The 20,727-nt window shown below is 48.8% G+C and overlaps 1 protein-coding gene across 8 annotated transcripts in view; it reads left to right on the top strand.

Moving 5' to 3' along the window:
* Positions 1-5,797: 5,797 nt before the first annotated feature.
* Positions 5,798-20,727, top strand: part of DRP2 (dystrophin related protein 2) — a 29,827-nt gene continuing 14,897 nt past the window's right edge. For 4 of the 8 annotated variants that reach the window (XM_021534502.3, XM_021534505.3, XM_021534504.3 and 1 more), the window contains exons 1-5: positions 5,798-5,875; positions 14,186-14,322; positions 18,330-18,463; positions 19,250-19,406; positions 20,427-20,547. In XM_021534502.3, the coding sequence (XP_021390177.2) occupies positions 14,215-14,322; positions 18,330-18,463; positions 19,250-19,406; positions 20,427-20,547 (520 nt within the window). In that variant the 5' untranslated portion in view covers positions 5,798-5,875; positions 14,186-14,214. Of the gene's footprint in view, positions 5,876-10,419; positions 10,797-14,185; positions 14,323-16,442; positions 16,497-17,195; positions 17,232-18,309; positions 18,464-19,249; positions 19,407-20,426; positions 20,548-20,727 lie in introns of those variants that run through there. The other 4 variants (XM_021534503.3, XM_021534508.2, XM_021534506.3 and 1 more) reach the window with 4 other exon arrangements.

Genomic DNA, 20,727 nt, shown 5'->3' with positions numbered 1-20,727 from the left:
ACAGTGGAGACAGGAGCAAGGGAAACTGTGGGACCTGACCTGGCAGAGGGTTCATTTTCTCAATAGAATCACAGCACAGTGAAACTCCTGCCTGGCTGTTGTCCTAGATCTTCTGGTAACTTGTCATTAATAATACACGCTGCGCTGATTTGTAGCTCCATGGCTCCTGAGAGAGTGTGTGAGGGGGCTTTTTAGTCAAAGGATGCATCTAGTCTGCATGAAAAATAACTGATTGGTAAAAAGATGGCTCTGGATGTTGAATATCTTGAAAGAACAAAGTCTTCAAGTATTTTCTTCCAGGAAAGATGACTTACGTTCACCAATGGGTTTCCCTTATTATGGCTATGCTTTTTAAAATGGAGGCAACAATTATGGTCTTATGAAGGTTGGATGCCACCAAACCTTGCTTTTTGACTAAGAATGCCTTTTAGGTCTTTAACATTTGGTGATGTGGTTCTGGGCACAGGATTCCTGAGAGAACTGTATGTAGCTGTTAGACTGTAGCTGTTAGAGCTGTCCAGGTAATTATAGTTGGCAAGGGAGGTGCTGAAGTACATAAATAACATCCTGCAAGGTGTGTGTGTACCTTGTGAGGATGCCTCTCTGCCTCTCAGCTTCCTGTCTCGTAGGAGTAAAAAGTCTGCATAACAGAGGGTAAGATTTTTTTTTTTAATAAAGGCTTTAATTGCCAGGCTCACTCTTGCACAAATATAGAAACCAAAACAGTTGATTAAAAAAAAACAAACAAAAAAAAAAGAAAAAAAAAAAACAAAACAAAAAAAAAAAACAGAAACCAAGCTGCAGGTACCTACACAGGCTCTAAATATCATTTTAACCTTGACAGTGTTTAGAAATCTGTAGGCTGAGGTGTGATCCCATTCTGCAGTTTTTAATGAGTGAACATGCATCAGGCAAGCTGTGGTACCTGCCAGAAACGTGACACAGGATGGGCTGTTCCAGCACAGCCTCAGTCATGGGCTATTTCAGTCACTGTAATGTAGCTGAGCTCCTGAGCTTCAGGCATTGGGTTTAGGCTGCAAATTGCAACAGATACCTTGAAAAAATTTACTGTCCAAATCCTTTGGGCTCTTCCTTTCAAGAATTCAGGGATAAGCTTCTGCTGTGAAGCTTATTTAACATGTTAAGCTTATCTTATTTAATATAACATATATTTTTATGTGCAGCTGTATTGCTGTGCAGCCTGACTTGCTCTGTTCCAGTATCTGTGCTGCCAGTGTGATCTCTGCAGGAAGAGGCTGCTCTCTGCAGGTTTCCTCCCAGCCCTCTCTCTCAAGTCTCTGGGCCTGTAACATCCCCATCATAGTTTGTTGTGCACGGATCACTAAGCAGTTTCCTTTCTCTTAGGGCACCTCTGCTCTGTGTCCAAGTGAATCTTCAGCAGCTCCTGTGTGATTGCTTTCCTGCTCCTTTGAGGGTCCAGTAAATAAGGAGGGGGATGGAAAGCACATTGTAAACATGCTGACAGAAAAGAACAAAACAGCCCCTCAAATCTGCCTTGTCTGCCTTACCCTCTTCTCCTGCATGCTTTTGCTTTCTTTTCTACCATTTTCTCCTTTCTTTTTTTCTTTTTCCATCTCCTCCCCCAAATTCTTTGACATTTTTTTGATACCCACTCCTCTTTCTTTTGGCACTTACTACTCTGAAAATATTTCCTTCCTCCCTTATAGTCTCTATTTCTCATTTGGAGGGATTGTTTCAGGGCCTGTGTGGGAACAAATTAAAAGGGGGATTAATTCTGTTTCTGGGTGCATGGCTTGCATCAGTTCTCTGCCCATTCTTCTCTCCCACCCCAGGTACTATGTGTTTAGAAAGTACCCTGCTGTTTCTCTAAATGCTTTCAGCAGGGTAGAATCTGCTCTGGGAAGGTTTTTGTGCTTATTGATGCTAGCAAAAGAAGTACAGTTATTTTATATCGGTTATTTAAACAAAGCAAGGAAAAAAGCCCCCCCCCCCAAGATGTTACAATATCCAGTTAACTAAATTATTTTCTTAGGGCCCTAATTATAGTTTTGTTCCCCTTTGTTAAAGGGAGGCTCTTTGTGCTCTGCTCCCAGCCTGCTGGCCTGTCTAATGTGCTGGAATTGATGGGCAGGTCTGACCCTTTGTGCAAGACCTGTTCCTCTGGCTTCCCTTCCCAGGTAGGAACAGCACAACCACTGAGATCAATGAACCTGAATCAAAACAGCTACAGCTGTTTGGTTGTGAGCAGCTGTGAGAGAGCACAGTGCTGTCTGGTCCTTTAATTAGGAGGAGACTCAGGTGAGGGAGCCCTGTGTCTCAGGAAAACAGGGATTTGCAGGCTCTTGGCAAGAAATTGGATTTCTTCAAGCCATAAGGGACCTTGTCCTGGCTCACAAGCCTCTCACTAAACTCTTCTTCAGCAGATGGATCCACCAGGACTGTGGGTGTATGGCTCTAGGGAAAGTGCTCTTCTTGGTGTCTGCCTGTATTCTTTTAACAAGGATAAGTCTACATTCTGTTCCTGGCTAAAGCATCTTTCTCTAAAACACTTCAATTGGGATAAATTTGAGCTTTATTCTGAATGGGAAAGAATGTACCAAAGTTTCCAAAGGATGGTAACAATAACTTCTGTACTAGATAGAAGAACTTTCTTTTTCAGGAGATGTGATGTTTCAAAGGAGCACATTTTGGGAACCAATTCCCTGTGACAAGGACTGTTTTAGAAGATTAAGTTAATTAGTGGGAACTTGTGGGAAGAAAAACATAAAAGTAATAGCCTTTAGTTATATTGAACCCTGAAGTTTTCATTGAAAATGTGAATGCCAGAATTTTAGGTGATGTTTTTATTTGGATATTAATGCAAGAATAATTAGTGTTATGGATATTCCAGCTTACAAGTGATTAATAATAATGGATTTTTATATGAAGAATGTAATACAGAATTAGGCTGAAAGCAAACACAGCCCTTATTTCTAGCTGTTTATTTCTAGCTGTTAAAACTTTCAAACTAAAAATACTGTCTCTGTGTGCATCTCTGTATGTCAATTTAATGTTCAAGCCTTATAAAACTTGTCCCAATTTTTACCTATTGTATGATTGTAGACTGTATTTACCACTGTGCATATTGAGATATCCCTATTGGGAGGATGGACACTGCTAGTTTTCCTAACAAGGTACATATTTGCTGTTTCATAAAGCAGAAAATGTCTGAAATGTTTCATTAGGGAAATTCATGAAGTACCAATATATCTTCTGGAAGCTCAGCTCTTGGAGCTCCTTGGGAGATTTTTTTGGCTTAAGTTCTCTTCAGAACTCAAAGTACACCAAATTTAGCCTCTCATCTCAGAAACCTTCCCATACACTTAAAAAAGTTGTAGTGCTTATGTGAAAACTGTGATTATGACACATCTGAGTTGGTCTCCCTCTTTCCCCTTGAGTTCTGAATTCCTCCTCTCCTTGCCCTAATTATATCCTTAAAACAGAAAGTATTGGAGGACTTGGGAAGATGTTCCCAGCCATGGAAGCAACTCTCCCAGCAGAGATTCTAGTTTGCCTCATAATTTAAACTAAACTGACACAAGAGATTTTTCCCTACTGCATTTAAACAATCAATAATTTAGGATGCTTATAGAGGAAAGCACCTTGTTTTTGTGGTTCATGCTGTCTGTTCATATCTCTGTGCTGTTGTCTGTCTTGTGTGCCTGTGTAAATTGGCTTAATATGTTTGTCCATGTTGTCATGTCCCTTACAGCTGCTGCTGGTGACAGACACATGCTGCCATCGGATTTGGTCACGTCTCTGGAGAATGGTGTCTTTGGCCTGGACAGCTCTTCCAGATTCTGCTGGTTTCCCCCCCTCACTCCTTATTTAACCCAAGATTTCTTATTTGTGTGCATGCACAAAAATAGCCCAGCAGAGTCTCTGCTCATTTTTGTCTTCTCATCCATATCTGGGTTTTTGGTCTAAATACAGCTTTCCAGAAGGGATTTTATTGCATCAGTACAGCTGTTGTGGAAGCAGGAGCTATTGAAGCTTTTAAGAGCAGAAGGTGTGGAGTGAATAAGTATTCTTGGGTTGGTACTCCAAGTATTCAGTGTTGCTCCTTTTGGAACCAATGATAAGGAGGTTGCTATTTAAAAATCTCCTTTCAGTGTAGTTACAGGAGTTTTCTGTGCTTCGCTCTGCTCTGCTCCTGACTCCTGATGCACCCATCTAGGATGAAGGGAGAACTTCCTTAGGGTCAGCCATCCACATGCTGCAGGTTCTAGCTGCTACTATCACAGGGAGCTCACTGGGTTCTTGAGGGCTCTCAAACATATTTTGCACATGATCAACTCTATTTTGAGTTTTAAACCTTCTCCATGTTTAAATTGATGACCTAGAAAAGGTCTGTTTGCATCCCTGTGGTATGGGATTAAAGTTTTGTTCTGTAAGGTGCCCAAAGTGGCTGAAAGGTGGTTGAGGGCTCCCCACCCTGCTGGGCACAGCCCTGGGGTGGGCTGGGCACTGTCCCTCTGCAGCACTATTGTCCTTAAGCCCACAGGAAGCCCTATGATGCTGCAGAGACTTTGCCAGTTATTTCCAATGCTGGCTTGACCAGGAGTAGTTTTTCAGGAATATAGTGGTGTTGTGAAGCTCTTACATTGCTGGGCCCGAGTGAACCTGCATTTTGGAATACACCCGAGATGGGGAATAAATGTATAGAAATGGGAAATATTTCCAAACAGCACTGATATTTCTGGATAACATAACTGTGAGCAGAAAAATAACCTATTTAGTCTGTCAACTCTGGGGTAAAAAGGGCTAAGACTCATTAAAGATTGTTCTGACAAGGACCAGGAAGATTGTATTTTCTGACTTTTAATTTTCCCATGGAGAGGCTGAGACAGTCTAGAACAGCTTAAAACAGAGCTGGGATTACATCTGAATCCTCTTTCTCACCAAGTAATTTAATTCTGTTTCTTTTTGTGTTGTATGAAAATAAATAACATCACTGTTGTATATCAAATAACATCACTGTTTGAGCAGTTTCAAATCCTGGTGTGGAATGACCTGAAGAACTGTAAACTTGTCTATGGACCAAAATCCCAACTCTATCTGCTTGTGTCCTCATCCAAGCTAGGAGCTCAAATCCTTCTGTTTCTTATAAGCTGAGATAAGATACTCTGACATTTAAAAGACCTCCCCAGCCTGGAGAATTGCCTCCTTATTTATTTTTATTTTTTAAGAAGAATAGGAAGCACATATGAAATTGAGTAATAAACCTATTTTAGCTTTGTTTTTTAAAACAGGCTGTTTTTAAATTATAAAATCTTGTGTCAGATACCCAAATCGTGGTTAAGGAAGGAGGCGAATGTGTCTGGCATTTTCCAGCACACGTGTGGCCATATCTAACCTAAAATGAGAGACGCGAGCCCCGAGAGGCGGTGGGAGATGTCGGCGAGCAGCGGGAAGCGTGTCTGAGCCCAGCAGCCCGTGTCAGGTCCCCAGAGGTCAGACCGCGGCGCTTTCTGTGTGTTTGTACATCTCCCCTCCTCCCTTTTCTTCCCCCCTTTCCATGAGTATTTTGTCTCCTCCTCCCGTGCGTGCCCATCTTTGCATCCCCACTCTTCTCCCTCCCCTCCTCCGGATCGATCGCCGGCCGAGCTCTCCGAGGGGCCGGGCACTTAGCGGGGAACGAGGACGAGCCCTCCGTGTTTTGCCGAGTCAAGGGTATCTCTTTGGAGCTCGGCGAGCTGCTGCTGGCGGGGATGTGATTGCATAGCAACGCAGCAGCCGGGGCGCTGGAGGAGGAGAGCAGCGGTGCTGAGCCTCAGCATGCATCCCTGTCACAGGGACTCCTCTGCTGATTCACACGCGCAGCCCCGCGGCTCACACCTGGCGGACTCGGAAGGTAGGCCATGACAAAATTTGGTTCCCGCTCGGATCCTGCCTGGGTTGGGAAAGGGGAGGATTTGGACCGATGGCTTAAGCTGGGAAATGCGCTCTTTGGGGTGTGTGCGTGTGTGTGTCCCTTGGCAGCAGCGCTGCCCATGCATGTGCGGGTGAGGAAACTTGCGGAGAAGAAAAGGGTGTCGGGGTGAGAGCAAGAGACGTGGCCAGGATCATTTCCACAAGGGAGAGGCTAGGGACCAGTCAGGGATGCGGATTCCCGAGGCAAACCACAGTCCCCAGCATCCCGGTTTCACCGGCTGTGATGCTTTGCACATTGAAGGCTTATTTACCCCGGCGGTGTTTCCGGCCGGGCTGCAGGGGCTGCTCCGGGCAGGGTGCGCGGTGGCCTTCTAGCATCTTCCTGGGAGGATCAGGCAGCAGGGCAAGGCAGGCACCAAATATCCTCACGTAGTGAGCAAGGATCAGCCCGCAGTCCCAGGTCTGCCCTTTCCAGTCACTACCTTGCACTGTCCAGCCTTGCTCCTTTATGTGTCCGCCCTCCCCTCCCCCAGCTTCTCCCCAGCTCCTTTCACTGTCGTTCCTCCTCCCCTCTAAAGCGCTTGTATTGCCACCACTGACCTTCCCCTGGATGCAGGCAGCCCTGACCGACTGCAGGATTGCCTGCAGGAAGCACAGGACCTTTCTGCTCCCCAGGGCTCAGCACTCTGCCTCCCTCTCCCTGCCAGACAGGACAGCCTGGGTTGTGCTTTCTCAAGATCTAGTGCCACAGATTATTACAGGTGCCCAGTCCAGCTTGTTTCCTTCAGCCTTAGCTCCAGCACAGCATCACAGCTGTGGAGGTCCACTGGTGGAAGTGCCAGCATTGTATTTGTGATGGATCACAATGCTGAGATCACCCATGTGCAGTGACAGGGGTGTGGAACAATTACTCCCCTGCTCTTAGATGACACGCTTTCTCTGGAAGAAACCAATGTTATTTGTATTTTGAGTTTTAATGCTGGGAAAAAAAGCCCAAAAAACCAAAAAGGTTAGTCATTTTTTTGTCAGTTTGTTTTCCTTGTGCACTAATCCAAAGTCCTTCACACCTCTCCTGCTGCTGCTCACCTCTCTATCTTGGACCTGTGAGAGTTCTTGTTTGGTTATTCTCGTTAATGGCCTTTCCTGCCTGACCACAGTGCCCTTGTTGAGGAAGCTGTGTGAGGTCCCAGCCACAAGGTTCAGCTGTGCTGGGAGGGTTTCCATTCTCCTGGCACTCACGTGTGGCTCGTGTGCCCGCCGTGGCTCTGGTGCCATCTCACACCCTCCCCTGCCAGCTCCCTGTGCTGAAGGCTTTCTCTGCTGCTGTGGGAGCTGTCCAGGCAGGCTTCTGGAGGCAGCAAGGATGTGGTGGCACTCTGGAAAGGAACTGGACCACGGTGTCATTTTGCAGCAGTGTCCAGGAATGCCTGAAGCGCTAGGAGGGGAAGTGTTGGGGTGTCGCTGTGATGTGATGCTGTGTTCAGGTCCTCTCTGTCAGCTGAAGGAGCTCAGATGAGATGAGGATCATGTTTCTGGATTAATACCTGAGACAGATCAATGCTGCTCTCTAAAACTGGCCAGAACTGTAACTGAATGGGGCTGCTCAGGTTGGAGTGGCTCTTTGCAAGACTAAACAAAGTGAGACAGAGGAGGGATTAAATTAATGGGTTCAAACAAAAGTCCTGAGTTCTGGAGTCATACGGTGAATTTCTGAATATAATCATGTTTTGAGAAATACATTCAAGGCTTCCACCTCAGCCTGGATATCTATGATAAAAGCATAACAAAGGAATTATAAGTCTTGTGAAATAAGACATCTTGACCAGAAAGAATTCAGTCTTCAAAAAATTGTCATTTTCATAGGTGTATGAAGATGAAACCAGTCTTTTCAGAATTGAGCCAAAATAGCACCTTTACTGTTTCCCTTTGCATAAGAATAGTGTCACTCTGATACAACTTAAGTAGGGGTAGGAAATGTGACTCCATGGGGCACACAGTCTGGTCATAAAATTCATGGCCTCAGAAGGCCAGAGACCCTTGTGCTTTGGCAGGGAGTTGATTATAAAGATGACCTCGGGGGCAAGGCAGAGTATTCAGTTTAGAGAAGCAGGTGCCAGCTTTGCAGTGAGAGAGAAGCAAAGTGCCAAGGCAGTCAGGAGTCAGCAGTGTTACCTTGGCCATCAGAAGTGAGTGTGGGTGTGCTTTTCCCACTATTGTTGATCAGTTACACAGCATGAAAAATGGGTGATGTGCTTTTCACAATGCAGCAAAACTTGTTTGCTGCTTCCAGCAGCAGGCAAGGGAAGTTTTGGGTGTTTAGAGGAGAAAGGCAAATGCAAGGCTTGAGGTTTTTGCTGGCTTAAATTGGCAGGTTTCAGGGCTGCAGAAGCCACATTTCTGAAGGAAATGTCTTCAATTTTTATGCTTGGTGCAACCTTCTTTTGGTCATTAAGTGATTTCCTCCCTGTTCTGCTGTCCCTTTTGGGAGGTTGCTGCTTGCTCTCCTCCTGCCCCTTCTGTCTGTCAGGTCTAGCAGGCAGCAGTTTGTGTCCAGCACAGCAGGGCTGTGGGCTCACAGCTGGGTTCTCTGCCTGCTTGAGTCATTATTTCAGTACTTTAAGCTGCTAAGAGATGGGAAGAGCTTCTAGGAAAAGTCAGCTTTAGAGGAAACAACTTAAAACCCAGCTGGGCGTCTGAAATGACATGCAAAAGAAATTTAGGTTTTTCAATCTTCCTTAAAAAAATCCCCTAAGTTATTTTTGAGCAAAGAGGAGGGTAGTCAGTTTTGCATGACCATGTTGTGGGCAAACACCCACACTCACCTGGTGAGGTGGGGACATCATCATTGCCACATTTCCTAGTACAAAGCCAACTGGTGAAATCTTTCCGCTTGAGACTGTGTGAGAGTGTATATTCTGTTGCTTAGGAAAATGGAGAGTGAGTGAGCCAGGGGGAAAGGATGCTTCTTCCTTATTAAGTCTTGTGGCACCTGTTTATCCATTGAATTAAAATAACATTTTTGTTATAAGCTCAAATTCCAAGTGGCCATTTAAGAAAGGAGCTCATTAGATGTGAGAGTCCCCACTTCACCCACCCTCAGTGAGTAACACATCTTCTGTGCTGCTTGCTTGCTGCCAGATACAGCCAAGGTTTTATGTTACTTCTCATGGACAGGTGCTTCATTGAAGCACCCTTCATTTTAATTAATAAAGGGGACCTGGTTCTTTGGTGGAAGTGCAGTGTGAAGCCCAGTGGCAGCTTTGGCCTCAGATGATGGGGTTGGAAATGCTCCCACATGTGGAAGATTGTTGACAGTCCCCTTTCAGGTCACACAGGAGCACATAACAACCAAGAGGAGAATGTTGGGATGATTTTTTGTAGGAGTGTGTTTGGGTATCTATTCTGGGTTTGGAAAGAGATGGAGATGAAGGGCCTGAGCTCTGAGAGGGAATTGTGCTGTTTTTATGTTGGTCCCACTGGGAGAAAGGTTGCTTCTCTCTCACCAAACCTTGACCAGTGGGGTCTTGGGAAGTAGGCTGTTTGGCCTGAGAACTCAGGCTTAAATTATTTACTTACAAGTGCAGAAAATAATTTTTTGCTGAAACGGGATGTGTTGTTAAGCTGTTGAGGGAGTCCTGCTGTCTGCCAGCCTGGGAATGCTGCCTTTGTTAGCATCTACATGGGAGCTGAACTCTGAAATATCCACAAGCCTCCCACCTTTCCCCTTAAAGGACACTGAACATGCTGAGCTAAAATGTTATTACTTCTCTGTACTGTAAGTTAAACAACAACAAAGTCATTAACATTTCCAGCAGCAGGGAACATGTTTGTATTTCCACCCTCCTCATAGGATAAAGGCTGAGCTGAGCTGCCTTGCCTCAAGATGTTCCCATATTTTTTTCCTTATAGGCCAAGATCTAAAGTGGAAAGTTTCAGGGAAGAATGTTTTGGAGGAAATTAGGAATTTAAAGCATAAACTGTGTGATTGAGAGATCTCTTGACCTATATGCTGTGTTTGCTGCTGTTATACATGGTAGAGAGCTGGAAATTCAATATCTGACATTACACTCTACTGCCAGTGACAGGTCTCTGATCTTGGGGGGTGCTTTTAGCCATGGAGGGTCAGCTGCAATGTGAATTCCCTTGATGTTTGGGAGAGTTTGTATATGGGTTTCTATCAGGAGGATTTTGAACAAATGCAGCAAAATTGGAGAATACTGTGCGCCATGTGCACTGGTGGTAAGCTGTCACTTTCTTTTTGGCTGGGATGGGGAAGAGGTGCTGCAGGAGCTGGGACAGCCTCTCCAGCCAGCCAGGGAGGCTGCTGCAGCAGGTCTGGAAAGCAGAGAGAGCACAGGGATCCCCGAGTGGTGCAGAGTTGTGTGACAAACCTGAAGCAGAGCTGGTTGGGCAAAGGCTATTCCAACTGCCTTTGTCAGACTGCCTGGGAAGAAGGGTGTAGGACAGGCTCTCCAGTGCTGAATTTGTGACAGGTACAGCTCATGTAGGAAGGGAAAAAAGGCAATTATTTTGTTTTAATGCACTTTAATTCCCAAGCATTCAGCTGTTGAAAAGTAACATACAGATTTTTAGCTTTTTTCTTTCTCAACTAGAGGCTCATCAAGGTCTCAGCTGTGGTGGTGGCTTGGGTACTAATGTGTTTAGAAGGTCTAACACACACTGTGGAACATGCACTGCTTCATTTCTTAGGTGTACTGAGAGCAGAGGCAAGTGTTGAGTGCTTTTCATGGGGGAGGATGCAAAAGAGCACCAGGTAATGAGGTTCTGTCTGATGCTCCTGAGGACTGATCTGACCACCTTTGTGCCTGGAGTGGGACCTCCAGCAAAGACAGGTGACAGACACCAGTGGAAGAGGTTTCCCTCCTTGCTGTCTCCACTGGGTGAGTGCAGTGCCCCTGTCCCTGCTCCATGGTGACTCTACAACTGCTTCTTGCAGTGTCCACATGTGGAAATTCTCACCTGCTTCTGCTCACCTGAGCCTTAATGTTTGTTCTGCTTGCACAGAAATGTGCCCAGGGGACCAAGCTCACTTTGTATCTGTTTGAACAACCTGACCACGTTGTTCCCTGAGTCCTCCAAAGGAGAATTTCACAACTCCTTTAAAGTTAGAGGCTTGGAGTAAGCTGTGGGGATGATACTTTTTGTTTGCACTTAAATCTAGTTTTCATTGTTGATGTTGAACCTTGGCTGTAATGTGCTGGGTCTCCACACCAAGATAAAGCAGAGTGCAGAAGATGAATGGTGGTATGGGAGAGGAAAAGTGGATCAGAGGTTTGGCTCTTGACAGGCGTAGGCATCAGGCAATAGGAATTTAGCCAGGAAGCATCCACAAAATCTCTGCTCCACATGCTGCAGTGCCCAGCCCCAGAGCTGTATGGAAGCACTGAAGTAGGAGTGCCAGAACTGGAGCTGTTTTGTGTGCCTCAGCAGAGAGGCAGAGCAGATCCAAGAGCATTTCTCCTTGCTTGGTTCCAGTAATAGCAGGGAATTTGGCAAGGGGTCATATGGAGCTGTTGGCTTGCCTGCAGACATGCCTCTCTGTCTGGTTGTCTCTCTCTCCTCCTGAATGTGCTCCTTTGTGCTGGCTACTGTGCAGCTCAGTCAGTTCCACATTATCTGAGTTCTCTACCTCTGAGCTTTGTCTTTGCTGTTGCAGAGTGGCAAAGGGCAGCTGAGCCACTGCCCTCCAACCTGCTCTGGTGTTTGTGGCAGCAAGGTGCTGCACAGGACATGACTGGGTAGTGCCCTTTGCTTGGCACTTGGCTTGTTCTGTGACTGCTGCCTTGGACAGGCTTTAGTTCCCTGGGCCATCTGTGTTCTGATGGGCTTTGTCATCCCTGGAGGAGGTCAAGGAGCCCAGCACCCCGGAGGTGCAGCCATGGCTGTCCTTATTTCCATGATGCTGGCAGGGGGCGTGGACACCCTCCCGGTCCTACACGAGGATACCTGCAGGACAAGGTTACCCACCCATGTCTCAGAACTGCACCTGCCCCGTGCACACACCTCTGTCACTTGGCAAAATGCAGTCAGAGAGAGCTCGTGACCTTGCCAGTACTGCCCCTGTTCTCAGTGCCATGGCAGGAGCTGTCAGGGGCCAGGCTGTGCTGGGAGGACTGAGCAGGGAGCCCCTGTGTGTGTGCTGTAGGAGGGCTGGCTGAACTCGTCTGGCCAGCACACATCACTTGTTACTGCCCTGTGCCACAGAAAAAGCCAGGCCTCGGGATGGCAACTACAGTGAGGCATCGCAGAACCTCAGTGGCAAAAGCCATGGATTTGCCAGTGCTGGGGAAGAGCTCAGTGGCATTCATCTGTTAGAGGCTTTGAGGAAAAATAGCTTTCCACACCCTGAGAATTGTATCTTGGCCATTCAGAGGAACAGAACCCAAATGCACAAGCACTGGAGGAAAAGGAGGTGGTGTTACCTTCTGTCAGAAATTTTCTGTACCCTTGGGGTTGGGTGTGGTGAATTTGCACCAAGAGCCTGGAGGGCTTTGAAGACCCTGGAATTTGCAATTATTAATGTGGGTCTCATAATCCCCACATAATCCCCTGCCTGCATAGGGAAAGGAGCAGGGATCCACAGCCTGCAGTGTTCATTGGTGTTAATGGGCAGGAGAGGGAAAGGACGAGACCTTGGATTGTCAGCCTGCTGGAGAGCTCAGCACAAGCTGCTCTCCTGGAAAGAGAGGAATTATGGCTGTAAAAATCACTAAGAGATTAAAAAAAATCATAGGATAATCCCTTAATGTGTGTAATTGAGGGGAGAGAGGCAGTGAAGGCTCAGGCAGGGGAGTGGGGGCTGTGGAAGTGTCAGAGATGGGCAGTGTGCACAGGGCTGGGAGGATTTTTCCTCACCCGTCTGTGCAGTGTGGCTGCTGCCAGTGGGGATGTGCTGCCCTCTCCTCTCCTGCCCTGCCAGGGCCAAGCAGAAGGTTCCCCCAGCTGCCCAGCTGAGCTGGGTGTGAAGGAGCCAGCAGCCTTCTTCCATCAGCATCACTCATTGCCCTGAAAGCAGCCTCACATCCACGCAGGCATGAGCTCCGTCTGCTGGAGCAGGTGATCTTTACCTTCTAAATGTAGGAAAGCAGTCACCAAGTTTTCTCTGAGCTTTATTTCTCAGGGCTTCTGTAAAGCTGAGATGGTGCTGGCAATGGAATGAATCCCTCTTTTAGCTCATTTAGAGTCCAAACAACAAAACCCAGCAGCATTGTGACCAGAGGTCACATTTCAGATCTATGGAATAGTCAAGGGGCCACTACTAACTGGCTTTACAGCTCATGCAGTTAAAAAATGGGGATAAGGAAGGGACTTTTATAACCATAATGAGCAAAAACTCATAAAAAGCTAGCTCACAGTATGAGATACATGAAGCTGGGGTTCTAGGCAATTTGCCTTCTGAATATAAAAGGAAAAAATATGTTTGAAAATGTTGTCTGTTATGGAGATATGTCTGTTCTGTCTAAACATAAGTTGTTCTGGATTAAAAACCATACTAGTGTACCACCTGCTAGGAAGAAAGTGAATGTTATGTTAACCAAAACTAGAACAATGGCCATGCTAGTGAGATCCTCTCCCTTTAAACCATGGGCATCTTATACAGTTCAAGAAACCCAACCCTTTCTGAAAATGCAGTATAGTCTGTGGGACTTACTAACAGTGTATCAATACAGCAAATTGTGTAACTAGGTGTAAAAAAAGAGTTGGGTGTTTAGATGAAACAAGATTGTAACACTAGTGTGGCAAGGACATTTCTCTTCCTCTCAGGATTTTTCATAGAGGTGCACAGAGAGAGATGAAAGAGAAAACAACTTCTATTTCTGCTCCTTGTTTTTCCTATGTGGAATGTGCTTGTAGAATTGTTTACCTTGAGTGAGTTCTTGATTAGATTCCGGTGAGGATTGTTTGAGCCTGATGGCCAATCCAACCCACCTGGGGCTGGACTCTCAAGAGAGGGTCACAAGTTGTGTTAAGATTAGAGATAGGGTGAGAAAAAATATGTAACTTTAGTATCCTCCTTTCATATAATACATTAATATATCTTAACATAGTTATAATAAAGAAATAATTCAAGCTTCTAAATTAAGTCAGACATCATCATTTCTTCCCATTAAGTTTGCCTGCATTTACAATACACTAGTAGAAGTACATGAAATTAAAGACTGCTTCCTGTTAGTCTCCAGCTCTCATGGAGGCAGCGCTCTGGCAGCTGAAGGGGTCAGCCCTGCGAGGAGGTGCAAGCTAACCCAGGGACTCTAATGCTGCTTTCCAGGTGCTCCATCCCCATGACCATCAGCTCTGATGCAGCCCCTGGTGATGCAGGAATGGCTCCATGTGCTCCCGCCATGTCCTGAGTGGCACATCCCGGAGCAGGCGCAGCCCAGCAGCCCTGCCCGCCCGCTGGCTCAGGTAAGAGCTGCCTCTGGGAGCCTTGCTGGCAGCAGCTTCGTGCAGGGGTTTCTGTGGGGCAAACCAGGCCCTCTGTTCCTGCTGGGGGAAGGCTGTCAGCTCCAGCCCCTCATCAGCTGCACTTCAGGAGAGCGTGTGCTCTCCTCTAGCGCTCCTGCTGCAAAGTGTTCCCCAAAGTAGGAGAAGAGAGAGGACCTGCAGAGCTGGACTTGGAAGCTCTTTCACAATAAAGAACTAGAGGCTACTGTTAACAGCCCTTCTGTGTTTGGTTTGGCTTATTTTTCCTGGAAACTTGGAAGAATGTCAACTTTTGGTGAAAATGCAGATTTTCTACTCTTCCTGGTTGCAGAGAAGAGCTCTGAAATAAGCCCCTGGTGGATGCTATAAGGCAGAGGAGGAATCTGACCTCTTACTAATCTAATTATCTTAAGGGATAGATCTCGGTCTCCTTCTTCCTTCCCCCAGGATCTCTGAGCCCCAGGCCAGGCTCCTCACCAGAGGGGATGGAAGGTCTCTAGGGTCCCCTGGGTAAATGGCAGAGCAGATTGTAGAACAGAAAGGTGTGCTGGCAACTGTCTGCAAAGCTGCTTGTACTCTGCACTGAGCTGTCAGGAGGTGCTTTAGCACTTCTGGCATGGGGAATTGCTGCCTGGGCTCTGCCAGGCTGTGGGTGCCTCTTTGCCTCTAGCTGTTGGTCCTGGGGTACTTCTCACCTGTCTGGACACTGATGGACAGTGCCAAAGGCTCCCTTGGGCACTGGCAGTGTTCTTCCCAGGACAAATGAGGTCCCAGCTCTGCCTTTTCCTTTTTTGTCATGTTTCAAGGATGAGAAGCAAGGGCTGAGCCTGAGGTTTCTCCCAACTGTCTGGGTTGTAGGGACAAAGCTCCCTGCTGTGGTTGGCCATCAGCCTGGACCCGTTTGCCTCAGAGAGCTGGGATCTGCAGGAGGAAGGCAGAGCTGTCTCTGGAGAGGCTCCAGCATGCAAGAATGAGGCAGGGGCCAGGCTTCTGGTGGCTGAGTCAGGTTTCTTGGCCCCAGGGTGACTGTTACAATGCTGCTGTGGGCCAGTGCACAGGTGGTTGATAAACAGCCCAGCAAATTAAGTGAGGAGGGAGAGGGATAGAACAAGATGAGCAGGAAAAAGCCTTCCTGATGTGCCTGAGCAGTCCAAGCCTCTGTGAGGGGATCAGAGCCCTGTGGGATTTGCTGGGAGAGAGGAGGGGAGTAGGAGCAGCAGTAGTGTTAATGACAGCTCCCCATTTGAAGGGGCTGCTGTTGCTGCCTAGGCAGCAGCCTCTGTCTCTTGTCCTTGCTACTCCTGAAAGCTCTTGGCAGGCTGCAGACAGCCCATCCTTAGCTGTGGCCTGGCTTCACTGAAGCCCCCTCCTCCAGTTTGGGAGCTGCCCTCCCATCTGTTGGACCCAAGAGGTGCTGAGGAGAGGAGCTGGCTGTGCTGGTCCCAGAGGGAGGGTCTGCACCCAGCAGATGTGCAAGCAGGGAAGGAGGGGAGGGCATGAGAGGGAGAGATATTGGGAGCTTTTCTTTCCCTCTCTGTAGGTGGAAGAGAGCATGATAAAAATTCTGGGCGTCAGGACTGTGGGGGACACAAGAAGCCAGCCCAGAGCTTTTTGGCAAAAATAAACTATTTGCACTTGGTCCAAGCTGGCACGAACATCTGCTGGTACCCAACACCATGCTGGGGCACGTGGGGGACAACAAGGGCATCTTTGACTTTTCTGGGATTAGATCTCAAGAACCTGTTTACCTTCTGGGTCACTGGGGCTTGATGGGATGATTTCCTGGATTAATCCCTTCCCTGGCACACACCCCTGTCTGCTCTGTACGCGCTGGGGCATCGGAACCGCGGTCCGTCTGCCCATCCCCGCACATGCCCTTGGCCCTGCCCTCGCAGCTCCCGGGCCAGCGCCCCTGCACTCACCTGCGGCCCTGCAGCGGCGCATCTCCGCCCGCCCTCCCCGGGGGCAGCCGCGGGGCTAGGGCAGGTCGGAGGCTGCTGGAATGCCGCTGGACAAAGCCGGGATTGAGGCTGTGAGGCGCTGCCGCCCCCCTGCACATTCCTGGGGGGTCAGTGCAGCTCAGCCGGGCGGGAGCGGTGCGGCTCCTGCGGCCGGCTGTGCGCTGAGCGCTGCGAGATGCCCCTGCCACAGCCCGTGTGAGTGCTCTGCGGCCGGAAAAGCTTCTCCCGGGTGGACAGGGGGTGAGGGTCCGGCTGCCTCTGCCGGGATGCTGATGGGGTGCTCAGAGCTTGCAGGGGTTTTGTCCTAGGGAAGCAGGTGTTCAGCACCTGCTCTTTGCTTGGTCACTGCTGCCTTGGTATCTACGAGGCTTGAGAGCTGCAGGTGTGATGGGCTTTTAACTTATGAAATAAGGCTGGGAGGACTGGGTTGTCTGCAGAGCTGTGCTGCAGGTGCACCCAGGTAGAGCTGATCCTTTCCTTTGGTATCCCCTGGGATAGAGGGGAGGGCTGGAGCATTCCCTGGCAGTGCCCTGGGACTGGCCTACTTCTGTGCCATGAAGACTTGCACACGCAGAGTATAGGTGTTTCTGTGTGCAAGCAGCAGTTTTAGCTTCAGTGGATTCTTATTCTGTGGCCCCAAGAATCCTGTGAACTCTGTGGGTGATGGTTTTCTCTGTTTTCTTGGTGTTTCTGGAGTGGCAGGATGGGGAGGCAGAGCACAGCCTGTTGGATGTTTTTAGATGAATCAAACTTAGCACAAGTCTTGGCGATCATTTGATTTTTCTCTGAGAACTGGTGTGGAAGGGGGTATTTTTAGCTGAGCAGCCAAATTCCTTGTCTGGTTGTTTTCTCCTGCCTGTTGTTTCCCTCGGCTTGGCTGCATCGCTTCTCCAGACACCTCCACGAGCCCTTGGACAGCACAAGTGACAAGTATGTACACATACATTCCCCTTGCAAGAGCTGCTGCTTTTCCCCCAAGGCACCTGTCCTTATCTGGCCTGTTGTATGCTGTTTAGAAAGTACTAACACATTTAATTATGGTTGATTATGCACCTGGGGATAATTATCTCAAGCGAGCTCTAATATCAAAGTAGCATTCAATAGAAATGCTGCCATTTCTCCAACACAGCTCATTGATGTCTCACTTATGGGAAAGTGGCCATGTGTTTTGCTCAACAAACTGTGTTTTTTGGAGAGAAAATTCCCTCTCACTCACCAAGTCTTGTATGAGTGACTTCTGATCCTGTGTGTCGCTGTCACTAGCACGTGCAGCAGAGTACATTGTGATCAGAGGCACGATGCAGTGCTAAAGGCTCAGGAGAGGATTCCAACAAGGATTTGTTGTCCAGGGATCAGAACCCAGTTTTTTCCAGCTGGATGTGCTTCCCTTGTGTGGCTGGGTTGGGATTTGCTGTCTTTTCTCCATGGCCTTTTGCAGCACCCTTCCCACGGCTGCTCCTTCTGGAGAGCTGCGGAGGAGAAGCAGCATCTGTGGAGGAGAAGTGGCTTCTCAGATATGCCATGCAGGCAGGAAATATCCTGGAGCCTCTGTAGAGGAGCAGGTGGCAAGTCCCAGGATTGGGAATGGCAAAAAGGATGTTGGCAGATCCCCTTGGTCCCTAGGAACAGCAGGATCAGCCTCCTCTCAAAGCACAGCAGCTCTGTATAGCATGGGAAAAAGTCATCATTAGCCCTGCAGACACTGTGACACATAAGGACCAGCTCTGGCTTTACAGCTCTCAGCAAGATAAGCTCATTGCTGGATAACTGAGGAGAACAGGAGATGTGCAGTAAACCCTTCCTTTAACCTGTGCTCTGAGTGCTGCTGGAGATGGCACTGCATCCTTCTTGCAGAGACAGCCAGGAATTTCCTGGGAGCTGCTAAGAGACCACTTAAGGAACAGGGCAGCCCCCTTGAGAGTTGAAAAACCAGTCAGGGTTAGGGCAGAGTGGGGTGGGTGTCCCCAAGCAAGTTCCCAAAACACCAGGCACCAATCTCTGGATGTAGTGTGGTTTTTTTCTGCCCAGGTTGAAGCCTCACAGGATGGTGCAGGACCTTCGTGTGTAACCCCCCGGGCTCCAAGCGGTGCTGCCGGGCCCCAGGCCCCTCTGGAGATGAATCTTTGCTGGAACGAGATTAAAAAAAAATCCCACAGCCTTCGGTAAGAGTCCTGCCTGGAGCAAGCTCCAGGCTGGCCTGGCCTTCCAGCCTTGCCTGCTGCTTGTGATTGTCAGGAGGTTTTTGAACTTTCTTGCTTGATGAGCCACATGAATTCACAGTGACCTTGGCTCAGCTCCCCCTCTGGTCCACAGGCTTTTGAGTCTCCTTTTGCTGGAAAGCATCTCCTCCATTTCTACTCATCCCATCCTCTCCTCCCTCCCCTCCTTCCCTCCTGCTTGCTTTCTGCTGCTCTCTCTATCCTCTGCCACCTCTGCAGCTGTCTCTTTTTGCCCCATGGCTTTGCCTGCACCTCCTCTGTGCCCATCCCTTTGCTGGGAGCCCTCTCCACTGCATGAGGGGAACGTGCCTTCCAGACTGTCAGAGTTTGCAACTCCACAGCCAGCATGACAGAGAGCTTAACTGGGGCGTGTTAATTGTCTCCTGCCTTAATCCAATGCTCCTGGAAGCTGCCCAGACATGTAAATGCCATTCCAAGCTCCCCTTGCTAGCCAGAGCAGTTCTGACCCACGGGCAAACACGGAATGACTGTCCTCCACTCTGGGCTCCAGGGTGAGGAATATCTTCAGTTTCCTGTCCCCAGTGCCTCCACGTGTCACTCCACCAGGCAGTGTAGCCTCTCTGCTGGCTGGGGTCACGCACAGCCCATGCTAAGGTGTGCTGCTGGTCCCTGAGGAGGTCCTGGGGGTCAGCACCCAGCCATAGTGCTGTGCTTCCCCTGCCCCTCTCCTGTCTGTCTGTCTTCTCACTGTCCTTGCTCTCCTGCCAGGGCTCGGCTGGAGGCCTTCTCTGACCACAGTGGGAAGCTGCAGGTGCCTCTCCAGGAGATCATTGACTGGCTGGGGCAGAAGGATGAGGAGCTGTCGGCACAGCTGCCCCTGCGGGGCGATGTTCTCCTGGTGCAGCAGGAGAAGGAGACACACGCGGTGCGTTCCTCCTGCCTCCCCCGGCCCTGCTCGGCCCCCTGCCCCTGTCACTGCCCGTGCCACTGCTGGTCCTTGAGTGTCTCCATCTCTTCTTCCTGAGAAATAGCAGAGCCCATCTGGCTTTAGACAATAAACCCACATTACAACCTCGAGTCGCCTGTAGCTGGTTATGAACCCTGTCCTTTGTAGCAGCTTCCCTATGTCCTACCTCTCACTGGCCTCTGCTTTTGGGATCCTGGAGCCTGAGAAGGCTGGCTGCTCTAGGGGCAATCCCGTGGCTGGAACATGAGTGATGCCTGCAGGAACATGTTGTCATCATATCTGAATCTGGGGTACACCTAGGCAGATCAGAATTTCCTGCTCCCAGGTGCACAGCATTTTCTTCTCTCTGCCAGTGGCTGTTGGGCTTTAGTTGTTTTTACCTTGCAAGCAAAATTAAGATGTTTACCACTGCTATCCCTCATCCGTGCACAAAGAGCCCATCCAGCAGACAGCACTGGTGTGGGAGCTGTGGTTGGAGGGGAGGAGAGGACATACTAGACCAGCGTGCCTCTGAAGTATTCCCTGGCAGATTGTGCTGCCTTGGGGCATTCTGCTGTTCCTGCCCTTGCTCCTGCAGCAGCTGGACCTGTTGCTGAGCAGCTGCTGGAAGGATTGTTAGCGTGGCTATGCTCTCACTGCATGGGTGAAGAGCGTCTCCAAGCAGTGCCTCTGAAAACACCATAAATCAAACAGCTCCTCTTGTGCAGCCCTGGCTCAGCACACCATTCTGGGCTTGCTGTTCTGCCTCCCCACTCCAGCAAAGCTGCAGGCCAAACCTCTGCAGGAGCCACCTTCTGGCAGGTGGTCATTCCTTCCCTGAACTGCAAAAATATTTCTCTTAACACTGACTTCTCTCTGTGCCTCCAGTGAGGTTTGGGTTATGGGGTGAATAAATCATTGCAGCATTTGGCAAGGGGGCAGCCGGGGCACAACTTTCTGGCTCAGCCTGCTGTCTCATCTCTGTGCTCTGCTCTCCAGGCTTTCATGGAAGAAGTGAAGTCTCGGGGGCCATACATTTACTCTGTCCTGGAGTCAGCACAGGCTTTCCTTTCCCAGCACCCATTTGAAGAATTAGAAGAACCAACTTTGGAAAGCAAAGGTCTGTGGAGCTGCCCCCTTTTTGTTCTCTGGTTTCACAGCTCCTCCTGGGCTGGCCTGGAGAGGGTGGCGTGGAGGTTACCGCTGTGGCACAAAGCAGCACATCAGTGTTCTGCCTCACACCACGGTGCCCAGGCTGTGCCCAGTCCTTTGGCCAAAGGTCAGACTGGCACAGAGCAGT

The sequence above is a fragment of the Lonchura striata genome, chromosome 14, assembly GCF_046129695.1.
Source record: "Lonchura striata isolate bLonStr1 chromosome 14, bLonStr1.mat, whole genome shotgun sequence".
Lineage (NCBI taxonomy): Eukaryota > Metazoa > Chordata > Aves > Passeriformes > Estrildidae > Lonchura > Lonchura striata.
Note: the sequence above shows the minus strand (reverse complement) of the source record. Positions and strands in the feature narration are given on the sequence as shown.